General features: G+C 34.8%; 2 protein-coding genes across 4 annotated transcripts; one reads left to right on the forward strand and one right to left on the reverse strand.

The window, feature by feature from the left end:
- Nucleotides 1-5,870: 5,870 nt before the first annotated feature.
- On the reverse strand, nt 5,871-9,825 carry LOC107586731 (uncharacterized). Of its 2 annotated transcripts, none has more exons than XM_016274217.1 (6): nt 9,676-9,825; nt 8,096-8,374; nt 7,461-7,892; nt 6,246-6,353; nt 6,092-6,151; nt 5,871-6,013 (listed from the first exon to the last, which is right to left on the reverse strand). In XM_016274217.1, exons 1-6 carry the CDS (start codon nt 9,800-9,802, stop codon nt 5,940-5,942), a joined length of 1,080 nt encoding a protein of 359 aa, XP_016129703.1. In that variant the 5' UTR covers nt 9,803-9,825; the 3' UTR covers nt 5,871-5,939. The 2 variants fall into 2 exon arrangements, with proteins under 2 accessions (XP_016129703.1, XP_016129702.1); XM_016274216.1 differs by having other exon boundaries at nt 6,092-6,154.
- LOC107586729 (gamma-aminobutyric acid receptor subunit rho-3-like) lies at nt 6,538-21,949 on the forward strand. 2 transcript variants are annotated; one of them, XM_016274214.1, is made up of 9 exons: nt 6,538-6,738; nt 15,463-15,575; nt 17,842-17,909; nt 18,267-18,490; nt 18,568-18,650; nt 19,548-19,685; nt 19,804-19,956; nt 20,745-20,938; nt 21,509-21,949. In XM_016274214.1, exons 2-9 carry the CDS (start codon nt 15,557-15,559, stop codon nt 21,806-21,808), a joined length of 1,179 nt encoding a protein of 392 aa, XP_016129700.1. In that variant the 5' UTR covers nt 6,538-6,738; nt 15,463-15,556; the 3' UTR covers nt 21,809-21,949. The 2 variants fall into 2 exon arrangements, with proteins under 2 accessions (XP_016129700.1, XP_016129699.1); XM_016274213.1 differs by lacking the exon at nt 6,538-6,738 and adding an exon at nt 12,392-12,751.
- The last annotated feature ends 346 nt before the right edge of the window (nt 21,950-22,295 follow it).

Below are 22,295 nucleotides of genomic sequence, written 5' to 3' on the forward strand. Positions count from 1 at the left end.
ATATATTTTTATTAAATTAAAATATATTGTTTCTGTAGATACAGTAAACAACTTTAAATGAATAGTTATATATTCCTCCATCATTTTTAATTCAATTATGTAATTCACAATGCTTCATGGGCATTGCTGGGAAGATTACTTACAAACTGTAGTCTGTCACTGATTCCAAATTACATGACAACAACTGTAGTTAGTAACATAATCCATTACATGACATGTTTTAGGTAATGAAATCAGACTACTTTTAGATTACTTGTGACCTAACTTGTTTATCACATTGACTGAAATAGGATAATATTGTACAATGTTGATATAAAAATACAAAGAGAATGAAAAAATGTTCAATTCCTTGTTATATGAAGTGCATTAAACATTACATCAAGGTTTCTTAAACTGGGTTTCATGAAGGAACTGCAAGGGATGTGTGAATTTAATGAAAAGCTAATAATGAATCATAATCATAAATTGAACCATAAAAAATAAAAATAAAAATAAATCATTTTAAAATAACTATCAAAATAAAAAAGATGACATATTTGTTTACCTGCATGTCATGCGACCATTAACCAACAGAGACTCCTGCAAATGTGTTATTTAATAATTAACTGACTACCGTAAAATCTCAGCACCCACTTAAAGTATTAGGTGAAAGAGGTTCAGCTAAAAAAAAGTTTGGAAATCCCTGCATTACATGTAAATGAGAAATAATGTGAATTTGTGCATTTGAATGTGTTTGATAAAAAAAGCCTTCCAAAGACAAAAACATTTGTGAATAATATGATGTAATCAATAAAAAAGTAACTGTAGTCTGATTACAAGTATTTTAAAATGTAATATAATCTAACTACATGTACTTTTTTTACATGTAATTTTTAGAATCTGATTACATAATCCAGATTACAATCAGTTACCACCCAGCACTGTTCTCAGGATTGTTGTTCTTTCACCGACTTAAGATGTCAAATAGTTTTGTTACTTTGTCTTTGTCAATTTTCATGAAAAGCTAATTGAATGTCCTAATTGAACTATGGCCTAATTCTGGCTAAACCCTGTTTGTGAAACTAGGCCCTAGTGTTTTAATAAAGACTTTTAAAAAATCTGAAGACTTCTTAAAGTCTTAAAATGAATGGGAAAAAATACTTCTGTAATCAATGCTTCTGAAAAACGGGCGGGCACTAATGCACTCTGTACTGGGAATGGCCAATCAGAATCAAGTAATCAGCATTATACATGAAACAAAATCTATTAAGTTTCATGAGAGATGAAAGAGAAACTCCTAAGCAACGCATATTCCTCTGGGCATGTCCAATTTTTCTTAAAGAAATCAAAGTTCTTATTTTTTGTTTCAGAGTTTCAGAAATTCTGACTCTCACCTTCCACAGACACAACCACATACTTCTCATTATTTGTTTTATCATCAGCAGCGTAGCATCTGTATCTGCCTTCATCTTGGAGGCTGATGTTTTTTATCAAGAGTGATATATTTCCATTTTTAATTTCAGATTCCGAAAACAGTGATGTTCTCCCCTTGTAGTCCTCGTGCTGATGGCCCAGCTGGTCTTGATTGTGGTAAAATGAATGCACTGCTTTTTTATCCTTGTACCAGTGGATGATATCAAGGTGGGTGGATGTGCAAGGTAACATACATTCCTCAGAATAGATACAGGTGACATGAGTGTCTGTAAAAACAGCAAATTACAGTTGTGTGATGAACACACAAATATACAGTGTCATATTAAGATACAGGTGGGCCTACTGTACATACTATATACTCAACCAGCATTCACGCTTCCCTGTACAGTACTGTCGTGTGTGTTGTGTTTATTTTATATAAATAAAATCACAAATAAACTGACCTCCATGAGGCCACTGAGAAATACGTGAAAACATAGTTGCAAAACAGCTTTGGGTTTAATAGAACATGTGATTCCAACAAGTCTGCAATCATTAACTTGTATCAAAGTTCAAATCTGAGTAAAGCTATACTGATGTGTTTACTTTCAGCAGAATGTGGTGTGTTTCTAACTCATACTATTCATGATGTAGGATCAAAGTATTAAAATAATATATAATGTATATATATATATATATATATATATATATATATATGTGTGTGTGTGTGTGTGTGTGTCTTTAGTATCTGAGAATAGTATCTGAGAATAGTAACAATTATCTTGTTCTTTTTATTGAGAAATAAGAGTTCAAGTCTTGACATTAATGTAATATAAAGTTACATAAGCATTTTAGCAATTAAAGTTACAATTAAACATTTAATTACAAATACATTTGATTGTCATTTCTTTTGACAAGACGTATGTATGAGGCAGTCTGATTTTGAGGTTGAGCAAACGAGTCGAGACAGTTTTTGAGAAACATATCAGACATGTAAATAAATGTCAGTAGATATTTTGGTTTCTTACCTCCTAAGATTACAGGCAGAATCCACAATAAGAAAAGCAGCTTCATAGTCACATAGTTTAAAACTATTTGAAGGTAATAAGTAGTCTGTCTACCAGCTACATTCTATTATGATTTCTTCACATTACACCCTCTGTGGGAGTTGCCACACTGGTCATGTTTGTCTTAGAAACCTCCCACAATACTTTATGCACAAGACAAAATCATGATGGTAAAAAATGTGCTGCCTCCAACTGGCCTAACAGGAGTGATGTAATTCTTTTACCTTGATGGGTGTACAGAACCATTATTTACTTTTACTTCTTGTTATGATTGAAAACTGAAAATGTGAGATTTTAGGACACAATAAACTTTTTTTTAACTGCAGATAATATTAAATAAAATATTAAGATAGAGCTGGGAAGAGGTAGATGTGCATCGACTATATACACTCTTAAAAATAAAGGTGCTTCACGATGCCATAGAAGAACCTTTTTTGTCTAAATGGTTCCATAAAGAACCTTTAACATCTGAAGAACCTTTCTGTTTCACAAAAGGTTCTTTGTGGCGAAATACGGTTCTTCAGATTATAAAAAGGAAAGAAAGAGATGGTTCTTTAAAGAACCTTTGACTGAATGGTTCTTTGTGGAACCAAAAATGGTTCTTCTATGGCATCGCTTGAAGAACCTTTTGAAGCACCTTTATTTTTAAGAGTGTAGGCTATTTTTTTTTGCCAATACTGACTGTGATTTGATCTTCAGCTTTGAATTATCAGATAGATTAAATAGCTTCAATATTGACCACTATGTATAATAATAATTGGTTACAATGACAGTAATAATTCTTCATTTCTGTCAGGAATGGAAAAGCATGCTAAATCAATCGGTAGTTAATGATACTTCGAATAGAATAACGAGACACAAACCTGAACATATTTAGTCACGTTTACTCCCATTTATTTTTGGTCACAGTGCTTTGCTACATAACATACATACTTTTAGTCTAAAATTGCACAAATGTGAAGAAATATGTATACACACGATTACCTCATATTTCTTAATGACTTATAGAAAGATGATTCTCCGCAGATCCATCAGTCAGTATTGTGTGTTCATAATTCTAGCTAATGTTTTGAAAATAATTGTATTTTTGGTATTTTATATGGTCTGTTGGTGGAGCAGCATTAACCCCGGGGGGGATATTTTTTATGACTTCAGTTCCTACACCTGTATGGATCTCTCTAAATGTCTCAAGTGTTACGACCACATTCAACACATTTTATCCGCTTTAGTTATTCTTTTGTGTCTGTTTGATTGATTAGATAAAAAGAATTGGAAAGATTCTAGATAGTAAAAATGTTGAAATGTTTGAAATGAAAGAGTTTGGTTTGTGTAATGTATCTGTACTGTTAAGTTAAAGAAACATTTGTTTTGTGCTAATGTGACTGTTTTGAGGCAGTCTGTTTTTGAAGTTGATATGAATGATTTGAATGTAATATGTAGTCTGTCGATCAACTACTTCTCAGCTACTGCTATTCTTTTTCTCCTCATTGTAACACACTCTGTGGAGTTTAAAAGGCCACTGTAAAAAAAAATCTGTAGTTTTTTACAAAATAATTTTGGCAGCTGTGGTTGCCAGAATAATTTTGTAAAAAATACAGAAAAACTGTACATTTTACAGTATAAAACTGTAACTTAAAAACAAGAACATTTGAATGTAAACCAGTATATTCTACAATGCACACTGCTATTAAAATCTGTTTTGTACCTTTAACATACTGACAACCACCATATTAATGCAGGTGGTAAAAGAGACAGCCACATGAAGAATCAAAGCTCATCACAAGTAGCTTCGCCACAAGCAGAAGTATATACTAATATATAGAAGGTGCACAGAGTCATTCATGCAAACACAAAACACCATCATGGTAACACACATGATCCTTAAATAATGCATTCAACTTTCATTAAACAACAGAACAGCCATGTGAAGAATCAAAGCTCATCACAAGTAGCTTCGCCACAAACAGCAGTATATACTAATGTATAGAAGGTGCACAGTCATTCATGCAAACACAAAACACCATCATGGTAACACACATGATCCTTAAATAATGCATTCAACTTTCATTAAACAACAGAAGATGTAACATAAAGCCCAAATATACATAACTAATAACAAAAACTATTTAAAAAACATGATTATTTAAACAAAATACTTTCAAATGTGGAGTGTCATGCAGGGAATTCTGGGAATATCAGTTTACAGTTTTTGACTGTAAATGATACATTGATTTGTTATTTTTACTTCTAATAACTATTAACTATTAACAGCATTTTACTGTAAAATTACATGGTTAGATATTTTACAGTTTTTCACTGTATATAGTACGGGAACTTACTGTTAACCTATTAACCGTTTTTTTCCGTAGCGTTTTTACAAAATTTTACAGTTAAAATTACACTTATTTTTTACAATGGCTGCACAAGTCTTACTAAGTCTACACTGGTCTTATGTAGAACACTCCTTCTGTGTTCAAGAACCCAAAGTTGAACTTCACCTCATTCCATGAATATCAGTGTGTAAACTATACATGCTGTAGTTTAAAAATGGCAGTGAATCACAGAAACAAACAGCCCTAATTATATGGAAATACAGATTCTTTTACACATATAGCACATATATCACAATCATGATTATTGTAATATAATTTAAATATTTTGTAAATAATTATAACTTGTTTTTACAGGCCTAACAGGAATGATATGTAATTATTTTATCTTGACAGTTGTACAGAACCATTATTTACTTTTACTTGTCGTTATGAGTAAGATCTAAGATTTGATCACAAAAGAAACTACTTAACTGTAGATGATTTCAAATAAAATATTAAGACAGAGCTGGGAGGTTGTATATATAATTATGATACATATAGCATTTCACATAAATTGTTATTGTTAAGTATAATTGTTTGTGTATGATTCATATATTTAATAGAAATGACATTTACATTTAAGACATTTAGTAGATGTTCCCATACAGATAGACATTTAAAAATCATTTAATTTTAATGTGTAAATTCAGCAGATAATATGCATAGAATTCAAAACATTATTTGAGCGAATAAAAAAACAATTCAGAAGTACATATAAGAAAAATACATGTTAGTAAAAATGTATAGAAATTCAACACTGGATTGTTTTTATATCTTGATTACTGTAAGTACTGACACATATTTCCTATAGAAATAATAATAATAATAATAATAATGATGAATAAATACTTGTCTCTTCTCCTTTTATCTTGGCAGTAAATCAATCACTTTGAAACAAACTGTTTTAAACAAACTTTCTTATAGAAATTCAACACTGGATTGTTTTTATATCTTGATTACTGTAAGTACTGACACATATTTCCTATAGAAATAATAATAATAATAATAATAATAATGATGAATAAATACTTGTCTCTCCTTTTATCTTGGCAGTAAATCAATCACTTTGAAACAAACTGTTTTAAACAAACTTTCCCCCCATCTATTCTCATGTTGGTCTGTTGGCGATCTCTTCTGTTAAGCAAGTGTCCTCAGATGCAGCTCTGCTGTTTGCAACAGTCACTGTAAAGGATAGAGATCTGTGAATATGATGCAGTGAGATGAGGAGTATTTATTATGTAACTGTTACCACACACAAACCTCTGATTGGTTGCATCTCTGTAGCCTCTGCATGGGTTTTACTTGATTTTGTACAGCCAGCTGCTTTTGAAGAAGATACAATTGTTGCACAAATATGTTAAGAATATATTCCAAATAGTTATGCATGTATGCATGAAACTGTGGTAATCCATACCTTTACATTTTATAATTCCTATGATTGCTGCGACTGCAGTGACTGCAAGGCCTGTGATCGCAGCAGCAGGAATCCACCACTGGGGGGAGCTCTCGGACTGTTGTTTTTCTGCGCGTCAGACACAATTTGTGTGGTGAATGAAATGGGAAGAAAATGAGTTTGTTAGTTGAAAAAGAGAACTGAATGAAATTTCAACATCCCCCTTTGCTGTTTAGTTAACTGACGCAATCGTCCAACAAAGTTCCAGAGACTGTTAAAGAGACTTTACCAAACTTTCATGTTTCAAACGTAACCTGTTTTCATTTTTATTATAGTTTCAACTGGCAGCTATTTCACAGGGTTTTCCTGTGTCTTCAATATCACCAGAGTACCTTGATATCACTTTCCATTTGATTTTTTAGCATACCCTTAACAATTAAAAGCCACTTCCTAAATGACATCATCATACAGGAAGGGACATTATTTTGGAGGAAAAACAATAGCACAAACATTAGTAAGTAAAACTGTTTTTTGTGTGTGTGTTTTTTTTTTTACTCATTCTGTGATTGTGTGGTCATATTTGGTTAAAGAGTAATGCTTGATAAAATTACAGAGACCTCAATGATACATTCAAAATGGTCAAAGTTAAATGAGAAACCCTAACATAACATAACTCTAAATCACTCACTGAGCAATGGCATTTCAACTTTTGATTGCCTTCTTGTTGAGTTCCATCATGTTCATTTTATTTGTCATTGTGAAAATAATCAAGTTGTATTTAATAAAGTGCCTACTGCTTAACCATAATTATGAAAGTCTGTTTCATAAGATATTTTTTTAAGTAACAGATCTTAAAAGGTGCGGCAGAACAGAAAAGGTGGAACAGAAATGTCCCTTTTATAAAACAGCAACAATGATATTCCAGTCTTCATAAAAATAATAAAATGTATTCATATTAATAATAATTTTCTCATTAAATAATCCTTTGCCAAATATTATGGTTCTTTATTAGGCCATTTACAGTTGCTATGGAACTGGTACAAATTAGCCACCAATTTGCCAAAACGTAAGATAGTTAATTGCATAAAGAATGTTTTGGATTTCAGAGGCAGACTCAGAACTATATGCTTCTTTAAAAAGGGAAATACTGTTGTTTGTGATTTTAACTTCATTTTTAAAGTTAGAAATGTTGTGCAAGTTAATGATGGTGGTTTACAGGGTATAACATGCTCTCACCAGGCTTTAGTGTGATGTTGACTCTTGTATTGTCTTTATGTTTGGCCTCTATGTTGCTGACTCTTGTATGGACCTCATGTTTGGTCTGTGTGATGTTGACTCTCGTATGGACCTCATGTTTGGTCTGTGTAATGTTGACTCTCGTATGGACCTCGTGTTTGGTCTGGTGAGCAGAGAGGATGCAGGTGTAGGTTCCAGTGTGCTCTAGACTCAGCGGGTTGTGTAGCTGTAGTGAGCCGTCTCCGCCTCGACCCCTGGGAGTCACCAGTCGCACCTTCCAAACGCTGGAGCTCCGCTGTGTGAGGCTGTCATAGGTGTAGATGGTTGAGGACTTGTGTTCTTTGATGAAGGACCATGTCAGTGTGAAGTTCTGCAGGTTCCATGGGGCCACACAGGGGATGATGAAGTCCTGACCTTCCACGCTGAATATTTCTGTTTATTTGAAAATTGGTTAAAATAGTATCTAGGTGCCATTTGAAAAGGTCAGAGACATTGTGATACATGATATTTTCTCATCTGCATGTTATTGTTTGGTCGGTCACGGAAATATTTGGTGATGCAATGTCATGTAATAATAATGATGATGAAATGCAATGTAACGCGTCCAGACATGAGTTGGCTCGATGAGATCAAACCTTTCTCCTGCAGTGATGCTCTCCATGTCTGAGACCTGTAGAATGATTGGACCAGGCAGATGTAGGTCAGATCTTTCAGCTTCTTGAGCTTGCTCTCCACCGAGTACAGGCCTTGTTTGTCAGCCATTTTGCGTGTGAAGGGTTGGAAGGAATCGGGTAGACTGGCTGGCTCTGTGAACAGGTTTACACGGGGAGCAGGGTATACGTCTCGACTGGAGCATATGACTTCCTCAAAACCACTGAGACGTGTTGTCTCCAAGCTCACTGACTGGATAGGGGCTGGAATGACAGAGTCATTTGTTGTTTTTGTTGTTTGTGGTGTCATTATCATTTTCAAGTCATGATTACTGTGGCAATTTATTTTTACATTTGTAAAGCTTTAGAAGCACAAACCCTATGCTTTGTGTTGTTGGGGATATAAAATATTCGTGCATTTATTCATTTCCTGGCCAGGTGTCTAGTTTGTAGGACTTTTCATTTCCTAAAATTTATTATTATTATTATTACTATGCCAAATGTGGGACAAAGCTTAATGATTTTTGTTCTTTTTATATTATTTTTTAATTAATTTTATTATTATTGCTAGAATGCCAGAAAATTAAAAACAAAAAATAACGGAGTGTCTATTTACACTCTATTTACACTAAGTGCAAATAGCTCGCCTTGTTGGCAGAGGCTATTTACACTAACTCCGCCCACCAACGTCTGATTGGGATAGTCAACACTAAAAAGACAGAGGCATGGATGGGAAGGCGCACGTGATCGACCCGATTGCCGAACTTTTTTTCTCCCTTTTCAAATCTCATATCGCATCGGAAAGGCATTTATTTTCAATAAATATGAAGGAAATAATCAAAAAGTTGAAAATAAAGTATCGGGTAGGGTTAGGGTAGGTGTAGGGAGGGCTTTATTGTCCCAATAAGGTGGCATCCATTTAATAATTTGAATTAAAATTATTATTTACGCTCAATACATTAATATTGCGTACTGTTTTATAATGTACTACAATATTGAGATGCAGCTAATTGCTACTATTTGCAATAAGTAGTATAAATAGCAGAAAATCTTGCTCTTTTAACAGTGTAAATAGAATCTATAGCTATTTGCACTTAGTGTAAATAGCATATCGTTAAAAAATACTGTTATTTTCACTTAGTGTAAATAAAATCCATAGATGTTTGCACTTAGTGTGAATAGCATCTATCGCTAAGAAAATATGCTATTTGCACTTAACATAAATAGAATCTAATTGCTATTTACACAGTGTAAATAGCATCTAGCACTATTTAGACTTAGTGCAAATAGCCGCTGCCAAAAAATAAACTCTATTTTCAAGCCTCGTATAGCCTATTTATTTTGAGATCTTGGTTCACAGTCCATTTGTGTTGGACAAAATCATAATTTTTCAAGAGTTTCAGGCCCTGTTTTGCCGTCTATCAATGAAAAGGGCCTTTAGCAAATAGTTACAGGTCACTACGTGATATAAGATATGTCACATGGTCACTACTGACCCTATATATGAAGTATAATCATTACATTTATGATTGCTAAACTCTTGAATATAATCTGTGACAGCCCACCTTCCACCTTGACTATGATGAAGTGCTCAGTAGTTTCTCGAATGCTGGTGACAAGGCACCTGTACTTCCCCCTGTCCTGTGGGCCGCACTTCTGGATATGAAGAGATGCATTACCAGAGGAAATCATTTCGGTGAATAATGATGTCCTGCTGTTGTAGTGCTGATCCGCCTGATCTAACCGGCCACTCCCCTGTATATAACTCTGGATCGGGACATTTTGTCTGAACCAGTGTATGATCTCATCTCCAGCTGCTTCAAAGACACAGGGTAGGACACAGTCTTCTGAGAGCGTGCATGTTAACTGAACATCTAGAGGTGTGGTAAAGAGGAAAATGTGAGATTTTAAAAACTAAAAGAAAGTGATTTCTCTCTACTTTGTCTCGTCTAATCTTCAATCACATTGAAGGGTTCATTTGTATCTAAAACTGTTTAAATGGATCGAATAGTTAAGTATCATTCATGGGAAGGCACGATCTGCTCTTGTTTTTGGAGTCCATCTTGAGATCTCCAATTTGACCTGAAACTATTTAGGTCGTAGGTCAAAAACAGAGCTGAAATGCTGGTTTCCCTGGTGATGATTAACATCAGGCAATTAATCAGACCAATGTTTTGTCTGTCACACTTTTGTTTTGAGTCCTTGGTCTGATTTTACTAAAAAGGGTGCGAGAATTTCTACACTTACTCTTATCTTAAGAACAACAATCATTTAAATGTTTAGCAAATATGTCTGTTAATATAAGTCACACAGATGGAAAACTCTGCTAGGTCTCAGCAATGTTTCTTTTAGTTTAATAATTTCATATTTCAAACCATGTAATGACCTCATGGTGTGTCTGAGACAATGAATTGTTCAGTTTAGAGCATGGAAGCATATGAAAAATCTTCTAGAGAACCTGAACTACACTGTTGGCCTACAGAAGTGAAGGTTTTATGTTATGGCTACAACCTGGAGTTTTCCCATTTGTATCAGCAGCAATCCACAATAATATTAGACAAATCCAAGAATGCACTGCTGTCATTGCTCTCTCTTCTTGAAGGCTTGAACTACAGTGGAAAAAAACAATGGTCATTTACTGTATTTATTAACATCAGTCATTTTTAACTCGATACAGTAAATGCTGCTTTCAGGTGGAATATCAGATTGATACTAATTGATTCTTGACAAATACATTTTCCAGAGGCTTCACACAAATGTTTAACCCAGAGAACAATAGATTCAGTTTGGGTGAGCAAGTGAATCAAGAGAGACACATTATATTCGATTGGATATTGGAAGTGCGTACATGAAGATTTTGACATTGCCCTTCAGTTTTATGTTCTTAACATTTTACATTAAGCTTGAGCGTAGTTTTGTTTTTGTTTTGTGTGAAGTCTGTTGATCACATTCTCTCTTTGTAAGTGGAATCTTCCGAATCAAGATCACTCTTGATAACAGAACATTTGTAGGCACAAATCTCCTACCGAAATTAAATTTAACAAAACAACTCACACACCTTTATATAGGAGCACAAGAAGCGATTAAATTAAATGGCTAATTTGACACACTTTAGAATAAAACAAATCAGAAAAAAGCAGATGATAATAATAAAATGTCTCTCTGGCTTCTTTGTTGTTAGTAGTTAAATAGAAAAGTAATGTCATACTGTCTCAGGCTTTCTAAGGCTTTAACCATTTATTATTTGTTGTGTTGTGGTTGATATGATTTAAAAGGCAGACTCACGTGCATGTTAAGGCAAAGGGCAAAGGTTAATCATCTTTTTTTTATTAGAGGAAGTGATCTCTCTTTTTTTTCCTTTGATATATGGCCAAGTTCCTCTTGTGATAAGGTTAGCAAACCAGTAAAACTCAATGCAGATACACTATTTGTGATGGTGTAGCTTGTCTCTGCCGCTGATCAGGCCGTAATCCACCAGATTAGGCAATGCACTGGGATTACTGGATACAGGGATGCCGCAAATGGTTTATGAATTTTTTTTCCCCTCTTTGTATCTGTCCATCCTATGATCTTGCTCGCTCTCCCCTCCACCCTCTCTCTACGCTTCTGTAATGTAATTGATTGCATTAATATGATTTGATTGGTTACTCCCTGAGCTTTTTATAATAATAACTAATGATGGAATCTGCCTGAAACTGGAGCAGATCATCAGGTGATGCCAGAGCGGCATTCTGCAAAACACAGATGCAATGGTTTTAACCAGCACCACTACCTTCAAATGTTCATTTCCTGTAATATTTACTCTCAGATGCCTAAATCTGATGATCTATCTGGACTACATCTGTGATACCAATGATATTTTCTTGAAAGAAGGTGATCAAGAGGACAAGGACAGGATTACATCTCCATATGTCAATGCAACATGTCACTCTGATTTTTAGGTTCATCTTATTGTCTCTTACTTGTTCACTTTGTATGTTTTTCACCTCAGCATCAGCGAATGAAGTGTATGAACACGAGTGGACAGGTATGACAAGTTTATCTTCAACAGTAATGGCATAAAGCTATAACTCCTGGCATGTGGAAATCCCGTTTAGAGATGGTCCCATCCCACTGTGTAGGTTAAAGGAATATCCACCAGCTACAGATAAGAGGATTTGAGAGGAATTAATGTCATTCTTTTATTACTGTAAGGATAAATTCATAGTGATTTATGTTTGGGTGACAAAGCACCACTGACAACAGCGAGCTGACACACACAATCAGCTGAAGTATGCGGTGATGGACGCTGAATATATGCTGTAAAAACTAACTAGATTTATGATTGTACTGGGAGACGTGCAAACATCAGCAAATGTCGTAACATTTCCCAGCGACCTCTCAGCCGAGGTTTGCTTGGGATGGCCAGGACACAGGAACCATCCCGTCTTGGCTCTGTAGAAGAATTCTGGACTCCAGCTACAGACGAAGAGAAACAGGTCTTCCGTCATCGTATCTGGTCATGAAGCTGGTCCTGCTGACTCTCAGGCTGCTGTGCCTTGCTTGTCTCTGGCCCGTCACCTTGCTCAACAACCCCTATCCTAACCGGAAGAAAAACAAGGATGTTTACTTGGCTGAGCATGGCAAAAACAGATTCAGAGGGTGAGTAATGAAGTACTTTTGAATTACTGTTCAAAACCTTGGGGTCAGTAAGATAAAAAAAAAAGTAATTAATAAAATGATTGGAAAAAGTGACAGCAAAAGCATTTATGATTAATGGTACGAATAGATTTCTATTTCTAATAAATGTTGTTCTTATGAACTTTCTATTCATCAAAGACTTCTGACAAAAATGTATCATCATGGTTTCCACAAAAATATTAGGCAGCACAACTGATTTCAACATTGATAATAATAAGAAATGTTTATTGAGCAGCAATGTAATGACATCACAGAAATAAATTACAATTTTAATTATATATATTTATATATAATTATTTGTAAATAATTAAAAAAATAATTGTAATACTCTCACAATATTACTGAATTTTTGATTAAATAAATGCAGCCTTCATGGTAAGCATAAGAAAATTAAAAAAATATCTATATAAAAAGACTTTTGAATGGTAGTGTACATTGTTAGGTTGTTTGATCAATTAAATTTTACTGTTTCATCTTCAGCAAATTGTTAGCTGTAATACATCTAAAATGACTTTGTTTGGACTTTTAGACTTATTATGTAATAGGGTTTAAATATTTGATCAGTTTTGCATAAAGATGTTGCTCTGTCGTTTGCCAGCATGCTTCAGTGTGTGAACAGATGGGGAGTAATTAGGAAAGAGTAAATAGGGGGTTTAATTAGACTGGAGGACACCAGAACCAGTTTTGAAGGGTTTCTGTGTTGTTTAGCATGAGGCTTAACTGAAAAATAATGTTTCATTCAGGAATTTCTGATTAACCATTCAGGTGTGCTATATTGGATATTACAAGGTAGATCAATTGCCTATATTGTTAGAATCTGTATTATTTTAGTAACATTGTTAATAATTAGATTTTTTTATTTTTTTTTAGTATTCACTTTAATTTTAGCTAAAGTTTTAGTCATTTTTATTGTTTTTTTTAATATGTCTGTAGTTTTACTTAATTTGTATTTATTAATTTATAGTTCATTTAGGTTTAGTTATTTTACTAGTAATTAATCTAAATGATTATGAGAAGTATTGCCTTTGCAACTAGTTGAAATAAAATATGCTTTTTTATTTTATTTTTGTATATTATTTATATAGTGTATTACACTTCATATGGTATTATAGTTTATTTAGTTTCAAGTAATGCAAATGTGAATTATTGAATTATCTTTGTACTATCTGTCTACATGAGGAATGAAGTGTGGCTTAAATCCATTGTTGGTGGTTGTATATTACCAAATTGCCTATAATGTTAGAATCTGTATTATTTTAGTAACATTGTTAATAATTAGATTTTTTTTATTTTTTTTTAGTATTCACTTTAATTTTAGCTAAAGTTTTAGTCATTTTTATTGGTTTTTTTAATATGTCTGTAGTTTTACTTAATTTGTATTTATTAATTTATAGTTCATTTAGGTTTAGTTATTTTACTAGTAATTAATCTAAATGATTATGAGAAGTATTGCCTTTGCAAATAGTTGAAATAAAATATGCTTTTTTATTTTATTTTTGTATATTATTTATATAGTGTATTACACTTCATATGGTATTATAGTTTATTTAGTTTCAAGTAATGCAAATGTGAATTATTGAATTATCTTTGTACTATCTGTCTACATGAGGAATGAAGTGTGGCTTAAATCCATTGTTGGTGGTTGTATATTACCACAGAGTAAAGAGTTACACACAACCTCAAGAGTGAGAATGTTCTTTCATTCTGTAATTAAAACCATCCTGGTGCCATCATCTGATTTTTGCTTTCATAGTGGAGGATGGAGAGCAGCCAAACTGCTGTTTGGCATTAAAGTCACTCCTGCAGTTTCCTAAAAAGCCTTTTTACATTGTCAGCCAGGTTTTCCAGGTAATTTTTGTTAATGTGTCACTGCATTGACTATTTATAAAAGCTTTATCATGGTGAACTCTGTTTTTAGAAAGAAATTAATAAGGTAAAAACACATCTATTTAACTATATGTATTTAGTTTTTTAATGTAATTTAGTAATTTTTATTTTAATTTTTCAGATAATCACAGCAGTGTACAGCAGCATGCATTGTGTCATTAGTTCTCTGCTGTGTTTTTGTTAGCATGATTGCGTAATGAGTCCATCACACAGTCTTTAGTGGTTGTTTGGTTCTGTATTCAGTTTGAGGTTTAATTTTGTAATGGCACTTCAGTGTGCAATTAACTTTGCCGTGTATTGAGCACAGCATGATTGACAGTATATTTGGGGTTTCAATTAAAGCACGCAGACGGAAAAGCTATGTTAGGTGAAACATTGTATGTCTACGACTGACCTTCACTAGTTACTGCCGTGTTTTTGGCATATTTCATATCTTATCTCTCAGGACTCAGAGAACGGCTTGCTTCTGGAACTGCTCCAAACTCATTTTCACAATCTGGCACACACAACCTCTGTTGTACAACAAGCTGTTTTTATAAATCATTCCTCTAATGGCTGAGTAATTATTTTCATATTACAGATGCTGGAGCACTGAGGCAGATGTTTAGGGTAGCGTTCTGACATGGAAACAGGTCGGCAAATGATTAAAACACGTTTTAGTTCTCTGTAATGCAATGGTCCGACCCTGGACAACATTCCCGCAATTCCCTCCTGTTGAAAAATCACAGAAGTGCAGTAACGGCCTGTATGTGTTTTTCTCCTGACCTTTTTTTTCTCATTTTCAGACGGATTGACTACAAATTAAAGAGAAAGGACAGCACTAAGTCCCTCCTGATCAAAACTGAGCAGCTGCTAAGAATCGAAGACCACGACTTTGCCATGAGGCCTGGATTCGGAGGTCAGGACTCACTGTTTATTTGCTCCAATGATCAATTTTCATCTGGATCCTGAAAATCATCCTGAGTGTTCTTTTTAATAAACCTGATTAGAAATGGACTGTACCATTTCACTGTGTCAGAGGGCAGAGCGAGGTGGATGTTGCCATCTCTCTGCTCGGGGGTGAAAGCGGCCAGAGGTGACTTTGACAGGGCGAGTGTGATCCTAAATTCAAACGTGACCCAGATTGTGCCAAACACAAATTAGATAATGGGTGTTGAGGACACAGATGTGCTTTGGTGGACAATAATCTGGATTACATCCCAGACCTGGTAAAACAGATGGAAAAGTGCAAGATGCCACTCATAGACCATTTTCACACATATTTGAATACTTAAAGGGATAGTTCAGCCAAAAATGAAAATTACCATATGATTTACTAATCCTCAAGCCATCCTAGGTGAATATGACCTTCTTCTTTCAGACAAATACAATTAGAGTTCCAAACCTTCCAAGCTTTATAATGGCAGTGAATGGGGGTCGAGATTTTGAAGCCCAAAAAATGCATCTATCCATCATAAAAAGTGCTCCACACGGTTCCGGTGGGTCAATAAAATCCTTCTGAAGGGAAGCAATGCGTTTGCGTAAGAAAAATATCCATAATGAAAACTTTAAAAACCGTAATCTCTAGCTTCCGCTTACTGTCGTACACGCACTCACGTGAGAGTGATGTTCTGGGCAAATGACGTAGGGTGTAGCATAAGCTACAGTGAGAAGTGACGAATGCGGAAGCGCAGACGAGAGAGCAAACAGTGCGTACAACAGTTAGTGGTTGAAAACTTTAAAAACCGTAATCTCTAGCTTCCGCTTACTGTCGTACACGCACTCACGTGAGAGTGATGTTCTGGGCAAATGACGTAGGTGTAGCGTAAGCTACAGTGAGAAGTGACGAATGCGGAAGCGCAGACGAGAGAGCAAACAGTGCGTACAACAGTTAGTGGAAGTTAGATACTACAGTTAATAAAGTTTTAAAAATTGATATTTTTCTTGCACAAATGCATCACTTCGCTTCAGAAGGCCTTTATTAACCCCCGGAGCTGTGTGGAGTACTTTTTATGATGGATGGATGCACTTTATTTTGCTTAAAAATCTGCCATTTTTTTTGCGTAAAAATATGCCATTAAAGCTTGAAAAAGCCAGGACATTTTTAATACATCTCTGATTGTATTCATCTGAAAGAAGAAAATCATATACACCTATAGTAGGATGGCTTGAGTGTATTTCATTTGTGGTTGAACTATCCCTTTAAGACACACTTACAATATGTAAATGCCATTGTAGTATTAGTATATCAATTATCATAGCAAATGCCTCTTTTAAAACCAAGATTTTATAAACAGACTTTTTAAATAAAATATTTAACAGCATATTGTATCAAATGAAGTTTATTCAGTTGATTGAAGTTTATTTATAAAACAGTAGATATACTGAGAAAGTATAAGAACAATCACCTTGGTTTGTTGTTCTGCTATTGTAAAGTTATTTTTTGAGGTTTTAATTAAATACTGATATGGAATTTATGAATATTTTGCTTTGTAACTGTTTAAAAGTGTACTTAAGTGTGTTGAGAAACTTGAGTCGCTCTCTTTAAGTACACTTGAGTGGCCTTTCATATTATTTGCAACTACAATCTTCGATTTTTTTTTTATTTTTTAAATATAAGATTTGAAGTTTAATACAACTCACAAACCTCTTTTTCAAAAGGGCCTTCAAAGTTAAATCCTCAGTCAGGTCTTATCCAACCCCTAAATAGTATTTAACAACAGATTGAACTTTAAACATTTATAAATGCATGCAAGCACATAAATGACAAATGTCAATGGCAAATTACACCATACATGGTTCACTGTGAGTGGTGGCATAGATGTAAGCATAAATCATTGTGTCACTTTCTTTCAACCAGCAGTGCTCTAATCTGCCAGTGCTTTAACTGTAAAAGAAGAAGCAGGAGGAGGAAGGGATAGATAAGATTTAGATACGGCTGTAGTTTATTGGTGATTGAGCTTTCTTTTACATGATTGAAGAAGATTGACATGTGGAACCAGGCTTTTCATGCTGTCCATTCAGTGGACGACTGTTAATTAATGATGGGACAAATAGGATTAGAGTAACATTTTGAGCTCCATATGCTCTCTCTGTAGGAGCAACGGAGGCAGTTTCTCTCTAAGTTGATATCAAAGGCATTGCTGTTGTCCTGCTTGCATATGAATGTGTCTTCTGTTCTGTAGGATCTGCCATCCCTGTGGGCATTGATGTGCAGGTGGAGAGTATAGACGGCATCTCTGAAGTAAACATGGTAAAAGTCCACATTCTCTTTTTATATAAATATAGCATGATGGTTCTGGTTTTTTAACAGGTCCATTAATGATTTTTAGTATATATTGAATAAATAATTGAAACTAAGACATTATGAGATTATTTCAATAATCTGAATACAAACCAGTTCTTAGCACAAAATTCAAAAAAAGTTGGTCTTCTAAAAGCAGGCCTTTGGCTTCCTACAAAGTAAATCTCAGCAATATAAAAGGTCTTCCTGGTATATGTCAAAACCATTTTTTTTGCACCAAAATGCCAGTAACTGCTCTTCACTGTTGCCCTTAATAAGTTGTCATGTTTATCTATAAGGTCAGTAAAATCTAAAGGTCTCTTGCAGGACTTTACGATGACCCTATACCTGAGGCATTATTGGAAGGATGAACGGTTGGCATTTCCCTCCAGTAACAATCTGAGCCGCACATTTGACGGCCGGCTGGTAAAGAAGATCTGGAAGCCTGATGTCTTTTTCGTCCATTCCAAGCGCTCCTTCATCCATGATACCACCATGGAGAACGTAATGCTGAGGGTTTACCCAGACGGCAACATCCTTTACAGCGTCAGGTAGATGCCTGCAACCTCTGCTGATTAATTTCCTTCATATGTAATGTTTTAATAATGGAATATTCTTTTGATTGTAGGATTACAGTTACTTCTCTGTGCTCAATGGACTTCAGCAGATTCCCACTGGACTCTCAAAACTGTTCCCTGGAATTGGAGAGCTGTGCGTGTCCACCTAGAAACATCTTCAGTTCTAGTGTAATTTAAACTTGCAGCTTTTTGACACCATTTAGACAGTAAAATAATGGTAATGGAAAGGTGCTTACAATGGAAGTACCATATATGAAGTAATGAAATAAATGTTCGAATATGCACTGTTGCGAAAGTATAGCAGCATGTTACATACAGTAGCCTATGTTAGCATGAGACAAGTGCTTCCTGACCTTTTCTGTGAAAAAGTGTTTTTAAATTCTGTCATGTGAAGCCTGTAAACCAAGCAACCTTTCACTTTTAATTCGATTTTATCAAACAATTAGATGTTTATTTGCCTAGAAAAAGGTAGTTACACTCCAAAAATGATGATTTATAACTTTACAAATTTACAAGATGTTACACATAATAGCAGTAAAGTCATTGTGAGTTGCTATTTGCAACCTGTTTCTTCACATAATGTGACATAAAACTGAGTGAAGCAGGATATTTATCAAGAAAAATGCAAACTGGAAATCAATTAAATCATTAAAAGTGGATGTTACTTAGTACTATTATTATATTTATAAATATACGGAATTAGCTTTTATTTAATTTTTGGTTTTAATTTTTTACATTTTAGTTTTAGTAATTTGATGTGCTTTTGCCATTTTTATTTTATTTAAAAAAATTTTCAATAGTTTTAGTTCATGACAACAACACTGTTACTTACTAGAGAAAATGCTAGTGAAAATTATTTTCTTCAGGCACCAACATTATGCAACAAATGCCGTTTGAATCCAGAACATTAATAAAATGTGCCATAATAGCACACTTCAAGTTATCCATGTATATAAACACAACTTGAACAGGCACACTATCTTTTGCCTGTTTTCTTTATCTTTTGGCTTCTCTCCTGTATCCCATTAAGACGCATATGCTGAGAGCGACCTCATGCTGTACTGGAAAAATGGCAATGACTCTTTGAGGACAGATGAGATTGCTCTCTCTCAGTTCTTCATTGAAGAGTTTCACCCCTCACATGGTCTGGCACTGTACAGCAGCACGGGTATGGCACACTTTTCTCTCTCTCCTTCTGTGTATTCATGCTATGACAAATCTTATCTCTTTGTCCTGTTTGGTACCAGTAGGTTATTAATTCCTGACTTTACACTCGTTTCTGTCAGGCTGGTACAACAGGCTCTACATCAACTTCATCCTCAGAAGACACATATTCTTCTTTATGCTGCAAACATATTTTCCTACAATGCTGATGGTTGTGCTGTCCTGGGTGTCTTTTTGGATTGACAGGCGGGCGGTACCGGCCCGTGTCTCGCTTGGTGCGTAACACCTATCCACACACATGCAAAAACTGCTCAAAAATGGTTCTTCTATTGTATCTCTGTGAAAATCCCCTTTTGGAAGCTTTATTTTAATGTTGTTGGACTGCAGCCCTGTGTGGTGTAGATTTAGGTTGCTTAGTTGTCTCGTTGCTTAACAAAGTCGTAATGTTTTTCCGAAGATTATAAGAAACAAGCCTGCATAAATGTGATTTAGCCAAGTAGGACATGGTCCTGGTTTAACATCAACAGAAAACGCATTTGTCACTCTCATTTATAATCAAACTATGTGTGAGTGCGACCATATTTTTCACACTAAAACAGTACTGACATGCATAATTTGCTGCTGTGTGAACATAGCCTATTTATGCGGCTTCACACTGTGTAGCTCCACCCATTATAAAATCTCACTGGTCCAAAATCCTGCAAAATGTGTTCTGATTAGCTGTGATTTTTAGTGATCGTGTCACAGAAGTGTCACAATTTTTTTCTTTTATACTCGCTGGTAACCCTAGCCTGACATCTGATTGGTTTGGAAGAATCAACAAGTATGTTGATCTAGACAGCACTGCATTTTGTAACTTTGTAAATCAGTCTAAAATTGCGGTCACATTAGCGAACTCTGTGAGGAAATATTTTGCCCTATCGAAAAATTCCCAGTTGTGTGGACTCTTATTGAAATGACTAGAGTTCAGCCTCCGAACTGGATTTCAGTTAGCTGAACAATGATAAATGTGACTGCATCAGAGTATAGTCAGTGTGTCTCTCTGCATGTGTGTTCAATCCAGGCATCACTACAGTGTTGACTATGTCCACCATAATTACGGGAGTGTCAGCATCCATGCCTCAGGTATCATATGTGAAAGCGGTGGACATCTATTTGTGGACCAGCTTCCTGTTTGTGTTTCTGTCCGTCATCGAGTATGCAGCCGTCAACTACTTCACTACTAAGGAGGAAATGAAGAAACTCGAGCAATTGAAGGTCAAAGTTCTCTTAAACATTCTTAATTATTTCACTCTAAACTTGATACAAATTTTCTGTATTTTCAGTGTAATGATGCATTTTCTCTACATTCCAGGAAATTTTTATTTTGAAATGTCGCCCCCCGTTGATCAAATATTGTAATAGATCAATCAATTCTTTAAAATGGACTTAAGACAGCATAAAAATGCCTTTTAAACCAGATCTATTTTTGTCCACACTGTTAAGTTCTAAATAGACAAAAAAGATCCATATTGTTCATGTGCTATGTAATTATTAACCTATATGATAGCTGTCTGTAAATGGAACAAAATTCCAGTGATTATTCATGGGTAATCTTGATTGAAATAATTAATATCTCCATTGTTGATCTCAAATCAAATATGGCCCTTGTGGACCTCAATAACATCAAATGTCAATGGACCTTGATCCTCAAACCTCTGCCTAGACATTATTTTTTATTTTAGAGCAAGTTTTAGTGCACTATTTCTTTAATCTCCAATATATTGTACTTTAAATAATCTTACCACATAAATTCCAGAAAAAGTGAATTGTGTTTGTCTCCTACAGCTCTCTGGATACGATGCATCTCAAGCCATGGCGTTCGATGGCTGTTTCCATGACCAGGACATAGAGCTCAGCACATTTCCATTGTCTGGCCTAAACACAGACCCATGCATGTCCTCCAGGAACTCCACAACGCCCGACCTCCCTCCCGTCCTGGGCACGCGCCTCCGTCGGCGGCGTTCTATCCGCCAAGGCGTCAACCATATCATGAACAACAGTTACAAGATCGACTCCTATTCCAAAATATTCTTTCCTTTGGCATACTTCCTCTTCAATATCATCTACTGGAGCATCTACTCCTAAGCGAGAGAGAATGTCATCCAGAAAACTGGCCTGCTCTGAGTTTAAGACTCTCATAAACTTGATTGCTTGAATGTGATCACATCCAAACTCTCACACACACAGAAACTGTATCACAGACAAAAGGTATAATAAATTATTTATGTTAGAATCTCAGATTCCTAACTCTGCCTAAAATGTACAAGTGTGAAATTATCATAAATTCATGAAACTACATAATTGTAACATGATAAATCATATTACTTTTTTGGCTACACAGAACCCTTATACTACTCAAAAATAATTTCAGACAAATGCTGTTTTACATAGTACACAGAAAGCAAATTAGATTACATGTAACACATTTTTAGATACATTAGCATATTAATAAAATTTTTCCTCTTTATGTAAGAACTACAAAACTGAGAGGGACTATAAAATGTGAAAAAACAAAACAAATAAACAACTATATGGAAAACAGAACATATCTCAGTCTTTCTACAACACGTCT

Source organism: Sinocyclocheilus grahami, unplaced genomic scaffold, assembly GCF_001515645.1.
Source record: "Sinocyclocheilus grahami isolate Dianchi unplaced genomic scaffold, SAMN03320097.WGS_v1.1 scaffold85.1, whole genome shotgun sequence".
NCBI lineage: Eukaryota > Metazoa > Chordata > Actinopteri > Cypriniformes > Cyprinidae > Sinocyclocheilus > Sinocyclocheilus grahami.

What these genes read in the sequence shown, in the direction of transcription:
- LOC107586731 (XM_016274216.1), bottom strand. Translation starts at nt 9,802, where the DNA reads ATGATTTCCTCTGGTAATGCATCTCTTCATATCCAGAAGTGCGGCCCA. An exon ending in CATCATAGTCAAGGTGGAAG is followed by an intron (nt 8,375 to 9,675) that starts GTGGGCTGTCAC and finishes CTGTCATTCCAG; the next exon opens with CCCCTATCCAGTCAGTGAGC. An exon ending in AGCATCACTGCAGGAGAAAG is followed by an intron (nt 7,893 to 8,095) that starts GTTTGATCTCAT and finishes TCAAATAAACAG; the next exon opens with AAATATTCAGCGTGGAAGGT.
- LOC107586729 (XM_016274213.1), top strand. Translation starts at nt 12,612, where the DNA reads ATGAAGCTGGTCCTGCTGACTCTCAGGCTGCTGTGCCTTGCTTGTCTC. An exon ending in CATGAGGCCTGGATTCGGAG is followed by an intron (nt 15,576 to 17,841) that starts GTCAGGACTCAC and finishes TCTGTTCTGTAG; the next exon opens with GATCTGCCATCCCTGTGGGC. An exon ending in AACATCCTTTACAGCGTCAG is followed by an intron (nt 18,491 to 18,567) that starts GTAGATGCCTGC and finishes TTTTGATTGTAG; the next exon opens with GATTACAGTTACTTCTCTGT.